We start from the raw sequence: 8,274 nt of genomic DNA, 5'->3' as shown, positions 1-8,274 counted from the left end.
TAAATCACCATAAATCTAAGAAAACTATTATACAAGCTAAATCGAGTTTAAGATAATTATATTTAAAAATTATGGATTAATATCTTAAACCACAAAGTGAAGAGGCAATCTCAATTTGATCTCTTAGTTTCCAAGTACTTATGCATCATAATCGCTGCTCATTAACGTATTTCGGTTTATTATCAATAAAAATATATTCTGATTCGAAAATTTGTGTGAGACATTTTGTAAAGCCTTTTTAGCAAACAAAATATTTAATAGATCCCGGGCGTATGCCCGGGTCCAAAATCTAGTCTTCACTGTAGTGAAGGTTTCTCTTCATAACTGTAGAATTACAAAGGTTGTCTACAGTTTACACCCTTGGATCGAGTGAAGACTCTGTTATTTGTTGTTGAGTACGTTTGCTTCTTGCTAATTATGTTTGGTTCATTGTTTGAAATTGTGCTTTTACTGAGCAGTGCACAAAGTCGCATTGTGAACGAAGTACTACAGATCGATAATTTAAATGAGCTCTCACCAAGGTTCTAGTTCGTTGAGAAGGCCAGACTCGAGCCACAATGGACCTTTTTTTTTTTTTTTTTGACGCAAGTAATAGATAATCAAATCAAAATCTTGTCAGAACTATTGGTTTCATCAGTTCATTATAATGGTTAACAATTAATATATAAACTGAAACAATAAACGAATAATAAGATATTATAATTAACAAACGACATAGTAAATAGAAAATAAATGGTTGATTCTTTCCTTTTTGCCGAACTTATGAGATTTTGTATACGAATTTCCGAGTTCGTTCTAATATACAAACAACAAAAGATATTATTTATTGCTTTGCAATGTTGATTCGCAATGCATATCGCCTTAACCCGTTGAGGTATTACTTCTTCGCCAGATAGAGATGTTTTTACAAAGAAAAGAGTGACATAGATTCTCTAGGAGTCTAGAAGAACGAGTAGTGTTACACGGACCTACTTTTTAGACCTACTACTGCGACTCACTATTTGGATAACGTTGGTTACGGATACGTATCTCTATGCAAATAAATGATTAGGACTTTTGACACATGAGTAGGTTCAAATAGTAGGTCAAATAAGTTGGGTCGGTGTAGCATTACTGTAAAAGAACTGTAAAGGGTCTGACAGAGTTAGTGAACGTGAAGTTAGGGAATGAGAGAGTTGTACTTCTAATAGGAAACTACCCTTAGTAACTTTCCGTTCTTTAAGTGATCCCGGTGGCAGAACCATGTACTGGGAAAATGCCACATAAGAAAGAAACTGTCCACTTCAGATATACTCTACTTTAATATAGAAAGAAGTGATATTGATATTGAGCTTTAATATTAGTATATATTGATTGATACGTAAAAAGTGTGAAAAGTAAAAAGAAACAAAAAACAAAAAAAAGGGGTTAACGAGTATTACCCCCCTTAGGAAATTAGGGTCTCCCTCCAAATACAAAAAAAAAAAAAAAAAGTCAAATTGGGTTGACCATATTTTTTTTTTTTTGTATGTTAACCCAAAAAAAAAAAAAAAAATCAATGATTTACCTAGTTCGACCTTCTACAAATCCAGGGCCTATGCCGCATCGGCCCCCCACAGTTTTGATAACAGTTAGGGCCCCATCAGCCAAGCTTTCCTCTAATACATAGTACATTTGTAAACTTAATACTTGTAAATAGGCAGCTGGTAAGTTTAATTTTCTACCTTTAGGTTCTGGGTTCAATTATCAATATACTTCACAGCATATTTTTTTCCCCTTTCCCACTAAAAACAATATAGGCCCCATTTTTAAATTGTGCACATAGGCCCCCAAATTCTTAGGGCCGGCCCTGTACAAATCCACTGGGCGATTACATTATCCTTTGCATGAATGAAGTAACATTTTTCATACTTAAGTTTAATTAATCTATATATATATATAGACAATCTCGTCTATTTTTGCGTAGTGGCGACCTGCGAGAATGGTTAGTTCACTATCAGTCTAATTCGCTACAAACGTCATTTGATCTCTTAAGACTGAAAAGTGTGCCAAATTTGTTCTTGCTCTGCTTGTTGTTACTTCTTAGTTCACTTAAGCGTTTAAGCATATTAGTCAAGCTTGAACTTATAGGACTCGTTAACAAAAGAACCAGCTGCATTTTCCTCGCTCAAACTCGTTCTTATACCTATATTAGTTGAGCCTGAGCAGATTTTAGAGCTAACTTGGAAAAAATGAGGCAAGATTGAACATATTACATATCATTAGAGTTAATTAATTGCTATTTTCATTTTTTTTTTGTTCTTTAATACGTAGACCTTATTAGGAAGGAAATGCAAAACAAAGAAAATATAATTTCACCCCTATAATATATATGATTCTTCCGGCGTAGGCAGCCATTGTCAACATGAGACCAGTCCAGTACTAAAGAAGCAAAAAGCCGCTAAAAACGAGATTCACATTATCATTTTCAATCGCCTTTAGTAAAAGTTCATTTGACTGTAAGTCTGTTACGTAATTAGGTGTGATATTTTCTTAATTTTGCTAATAATAATTGCAATGGTAACTTTTCCAAGATTTCCAAACAACCATATGCTAAAGCCTAAAAGCTAGAGACAAGTGTATACAAAAGTCAGAAAGAACTTAACTATCTCAAATTAAATATGTAACAGCTTGACCATATATTTTAACTGCGAACAATCATTAGAATTACTGAAGTTTTCATTCAAATTCTTGGTCCCAATTTAAAGAGAAGTAAAGATATAAGATGAATGCTATGATGATTACCTTACTGTATGTAACTCTTTAAACAAGATGGAGTTCACCCACTTGGCCACTTGGCTCACCTCCTTTAGATATTGCACTCAGTATAGCCGTATAGGTGAGGCTGAAAGCTGGGACTCTCCCATGATAAGGAAAATTATCTGTAACAGAGAACTGAATGGCGCGCGGAAGGAAGTATGTTAAGATGAAAGAGGGTGGTAGACAAACTGATGGGGTAAAACAAACAATATCAACTAAAAGAGAGACAATATTAACAAAGTGGCAACAGGAATGGGCCCAAATGCTACCTCAGATATATTTCAGGTTCTTCCGTATCGTGAAATCTTTTTTATGGGAGCAAAGGTTGGAATGTTGGATCATAATGCTTCACACATTATATACCCTTTATGTGATTAGCCAGTAGGTATGGTCCCACTTTGACCACTGGCTTCCTGGAAATCAAGCGTCGAGGGTTAGTACTTAGTTACTTACTGCTTAGATGTGAAAGAAATGAGAATCTCAAACACAAGAAAATATATGCAAAACCTCAAGAATAGTAGGAAATTTGAACTTCAAATAGCTGTTTAATTTAGTGGCTTAAAACTTAACAAAGTTTCTTTTACTAATTGTCACAGATATAAGCTCTTTCAATTGTTAATTTCTATGTCTCTGAGCTGAAAGTGTTCTTAGCTAGTTACTTTAATTCATTAGACACTTCAGTTGAACTATTAGGACGTACCTCATTCTTTTTCTTCTTATTTTTTTTTTATAGTAATTATTATTATTTTGGTAATCTTTATAGTAATTATTAGAACCCCATTCATTGGAATTAAGTCCCCAAGGACTTCTGTCCTGACTTATATATGTCCTTGGCTTAATTAACCAACAATATAATCTACTTTGCTTGTTCAACTAATTTTTCCTTTCAAGTTTTAGAAGTATATCTCCCAAAATTGGTAAGAGTAGTTAACCGTTTTACAGGGTAAAAAAATTAAGGTTCAAATTCTAATCTTGCAATTCTCGCATTATTCACAAAGAGCAAAATCTATAGACCCCTTGCTACAATTGAGAAACACCTTGAACACGAAACGAAAAACGATTAAAAAAAGGTATTAAACTTTACAAATTTTGACAATAAAGGGACTAAAATTTTTTTTCGGTTAATTTGGAGACCAAACTTTTTAATTTTTGCAATGTGGGAACATGTGTAACATGACATCTAAATTTCTCACACGGTGTTTCACAATTCGAATTAATTTTTATGGTCATGAGGTTGTAGCATGGTCATGAGGTTGTAAAATGTTAGCATGGTGTATAACAATATATGTAACTTGTGAATTATGAAAAACCATGTGAGAAATTTAGACTACATGTGTAAAACTAGTCCCCACATTGCAAAAATTAAAAAATTTGATCCCTAAATTGACTGGAAAAAAAAAGTTTAGTCCTCATATTGTCAAAACTTGTAAAGTTCGATACCCTTTTTAGTCTTTTTTTTTAACACGAAATAAAGAAGTCACCTTAGATCATACTGACTACTATCATTGCCAAAGTTTTGAATTCAAATTAAAAATCTTGTGCTAAAGTGCTCGTCCCTTTCTAGAATCCAAGTGCTTATGTGGGTGGATCTCATATACATAGTAAGTTTAATTTAGTTTTCTTTTCCTCCTTGTCTCGACAGCTCTGAGGGTTTGGATGAATTGTAAAGTCTTCAACTCCGTTTTTTCCATCCTCTTCATCTAGACATCTCCCTTTCTCCCTTCACCCATCTAAACACCCATCCCCACCCCCCCTCCCTTTCTCTCTTTTGATTTACGGTTATAGAGGCAAGTTTACTGTGGAAAAAGATATGGAAAAAGAAGTTAGTGTGCCGGTCAGAGGGGAAACATCTGATCCAAGATCCCTGTCTACACAGGCTAAGATTGAACAGCTCCAAATAGAGATGCAACAGCTCTTTTGTTCAAAGGAAAAAAGGGTAGTGAATATAAAGCAAAAAAATCCAGTGGAAGTGGAAGAATACTAGCTTTCTTTAGTAGGGAAACTCATTGGAGATAGAGTGTTGGATGTTCAAGTGGTAGCTGAAGAACTACACAGGTGCTGGCAAACTAGAAAAGGTACAAAAGTGGTTCTTCTGACCAGGGGTTTCTACAAGTTCACATTTGAAGACCTGGGGGAATATAACCACGTAAGAAAAAATGGACCTTGGTTGGTTCAGGGGCTAGTAATAGTGCTAAGGAAATGGGAAGGAATAGAAGATCTGGTAGTAAATCCAGCTTTTGATTTTGTAAAGTTTTGGGTGCAGATATATGGGATCCCAACTGATAGAATGAATGAAGAGAATGTAGAGAAGGTGGGGCAAAGCTTGGGTAAAGTCAAGTATATATACTTGACCTGCTCGGCTGAATTCAGAGTTCCGGTGGCAAGAGTCAGGGTTAAGTTGGATATAAAGGAAAGATTGAGTAAATGTATAGAATTGAGAACAGAAGAAGGAGAAGTTTTCCCAGTGTCTTTCAAGTATGAAAAGTTAGACATTTTCTGCTATTTCTGTGGTAGGATTGGTCATGATGTGAACTTATGTCTGCAAAAGGAGAAGTATCGAGCTAGTATGCTGAGGTGTGGTGGTTCCCCTCGAGATGTTAAACATTCTTTCTCTTTTATGATGAGGGCTACCATTTTCTTTAATGGAGTGGTGAATTCTAACCCTACAACGGTCTCCTTCTCGGGAACACCGCTGAAACCTAGATTTGACTAGATCCCGGCTAGGGATAAATATGCACAGAGAAGAAGGCTCTGGTATGGGGGCTTCCTAGATACACCCCCTAAACAGAGGTATGAGACTAAAGATGGAGAAGGCAGCCCAGGTGGCTATGATGGGGTTAGTGAGTCCCTTGAGTATAATAAGCTGAAATTGGATGGGCTGGGGACAGGACCAACAGGGAAGGTCAGTAAGGCTTGTCTGGAGGGTAGTGGGCTGGGCAAAGGTGGTTGCTTGGGTGTGAGGTCTACTGGGTCGGAGCTAGCCATGGTGGATTCTAGTAGAAGGGGTAGGAGTGATGTGCGTTGGTGTGGGCCTGAGAAAGAGGTCCGAGAAGACAGTCCAGTCCAAGTGGTTTTCCCTCTGGGCTGTCAAGATATGGAGATGGAATGGCAAGATGGGGTGAGTTGCAGAACGATTATCCATTATCAAGCTCGAGAGTACCAAAGCTTAACAGATGGATCAGATGAAGATTTTGGTTCCTTGGATCGAGCCTTGGTGGTGTGGGGACCTAAGACTTGTATGGATCTGGGTCTGGGTGTGAAGGCACAAGAAGGTCAGGTAGGTAAAAGCCTTAACCAAGAGTCCTTAGCTGTATCTGGAGGGATAGGGGATGTGATGGTCTGGGGCAGCGAGCATGAGAAGGTAGGCTTTATAGCTCCTGAGGATTCCCTTTTGGGAACAAGAGATAGCTGTATGGAAGAGAATCCGAGGCTGCTGGCTTCTCCGAGTTCCAAAGCTCCTTCCCCTCTTCTTGAGATAGTAGGTACAGAAAGGTCTGAGTTGCCTTTAATCCCCTCTAATACAACTCATGACAGTTTTAGATTCATAAGTTTGCCTTCGCGTGGGAGGGGATTTAAAAAGCTGGCTTATCGGGGTCTATATAAGAGAGGAGTTAAAAGAGGTTTTAGGAAGTGGCAAGAAGTCTCTGTGGGTTCCAAAAGGAAGTTGGCGGCTAGTTCTCTTTCAGCAGTAGCTATTATAGAGAATGAAGGAAGTAACAATAGTATTAGGATGGCAGTAAAAAATTCGAAGAAAGCAAAAAGAGAGGCAGATGATATACGAGCAAAAGGTTTGGGGCATCTGCTGATCCCAACAGATGTCCCTATTATTCCAGTGTCAAGTGATTCTGTGGCGACCTCAGAGCCTTCTTTCTCCAACCATTCTATGGATTCAAGTGTTCCGTCTGAGGTTTCAGGGGGTGATATTCCAGAAGAAGATATACCCTCATATGCGTACACTGAAGAAGAAGAGCCATATGAGGATTCTGATCAGGAAGCTGTGATGTTTAACTGTCATGATGAGGTGTCGGTGGGGAATGTGCCAGTAGATTTGTTTCAAGGAAATCAACTAGGGTCTGGCTATGAATCAGAAGATAGTATTTCCCAACCAGTGCCACTGCCTATGGAGGGCTCGTCTGGGAAAGGTAGGGGACAGTTTAAGTCCAATAAAAAAAACAGAGGGAACAGCTCAAAAGAATCAAAGGGGCTGAACAGTGGGTATAGTGGTGACAAGAGTACAAGTGTCAGTGTTGGGTCTGGAAGCAGTGGAGGTCTGTGTGGTCCTCCTCCTGGGTTCGCGGTGGCTGTCCCCAAACAGCCGCCTCGACAGATATGATACACGCCTGGAACTGCCGGGGAATGGGTTCCTCCACAGCAGTTCATAATATAAAGGATCTAGTCCGTCAACACCAACCGGACATTTTATGTTTGTCAGAAACAAAAGTTAAGGAGGAAAAGATAAGTAAGTTAGGGAAGGCTCTTAAGTATAATAATTCGTTTTGTGTTCCTGCTGTGGGTCTTCGAGGAGGGCTAGCTATTCTATGGAGGGCTGGAGTTAACCTGGAGGTGCTGGGAGCTACGGCCAACCAAATCTCAGGTAAGCTTATTAATTATCACAGTATAAATCCATGGTACTTTACTTTTGTTTATGGTGTACCGAATGCTAGTATGAGACATCATTTTTGGAATGAGCTGAGAGATTGTGCCCCCCATATATCGGGACCTTGGTTAGTGTTTGGTGACTTTAATGCAATCAGAACCTTGGATGAGAAAATAGGGGGTAGGTCGACCTTTTCAAAATGCATGATGGATTTCAATTCGGTGATTGATGACCTTGGATTAGTGGACTTAGGCTATAAAGGACCCAAGTTCACCTGGAATAATAATAGGAATATTAAAGACAATATTTTAGAAAGACTTGATCGTGCTATGACTTCACATGACTGGGTGGATTTATTCCCTAATATGATTGTCAAACATGTGGTTAATGCTACGTCCGATCATTTATCTCTGCTGATTAGGCTTAAAGTATCTGAGGAATATGCTGAAAGACCTTTTCGTTTCTATAACATGTGGTTAAAAGATGAGTCTTGTAAATCTGAGATAGATAAAGCATGGAACTCTATAACACATGATTTGCCTGATTGGAATGTGATTCTTAAGTTAAATAAGACCGCCTAAAGTCTTAAGACCTGGAATAAGAAGGTTTTTGGTAACATCTTCTCTAATATCAAACATACCCAAAAAGAGCTAGATAGGGTGCTTCAAAAGCCTTTTAATTGGGTTAATCATGAAAGAGCTAAGACGTTAAAAAAGGAGCTCTTTGACTGGTATGAGAAAGAAGAGATGTTTTGGAAACAGAAATCCAGTCAACACTGGATTAAAGAAGATGGTAGGAATACTAAGTTCTTTCATCTGTCTACGGTGTATCGCAGAAAGAAAAATAACATTGATAAGATTAAGGATGATAATGGTGTTTGGCAAGAAGGTAGAAATAAC

At 37.9% G+C, this 8,274-nt stretch overlaps 1 protein-coding gene across 1 annotated transcript; it reads left to right on the top strand.

The window, feature by feature from the left end:
• The first annotated feature begins 7,134 nt into the window (after positions 1 to 7,134).
• On the top strand, positions 7,135 to 7,956 carry LOC147482178 (uncharacterized). The gene has a single exon (XM_086579227.1). It carries the CDS (start codon positions 7,135 to 7,137, stop codon positions 7,954 to 7,956), a length of 822 nt encoding a protein of 273 aa, XP_086435353.1.
• Positions 7,957 to 8,274: the final 318 nt, after the last annotated feature.

The sequence above is a fragment of the Coptis chinensis genome, chromosome 8, assembly GCF_015680905.1.
Source record: "Coptis chinensis isolate HL-2020 chromosome 8, ASM1568090v1, whole genome shotgun sequence".
Classification (NCBI taxonomy): domain Eukaryota; kingdom Viridiplantae; phylum Streptophyta; class Magnoliopsida; order Ranunculales; family Ranunculaceae; genus Coptis; species Coptis chinensis.
This window is presented reverse-complemented; position numbering and strand designations above follow the sequence as displayed.

What these genes read in the sequence shown, in the direction of transcription:
- LOC147482178 (XM_086579227.1), top strand. Translation starts at nt 7,135, where the DNA reads ATGGGTTCCTCCACAGCAGTTCATAATATAAAGGATCTAGTCCGTCAA.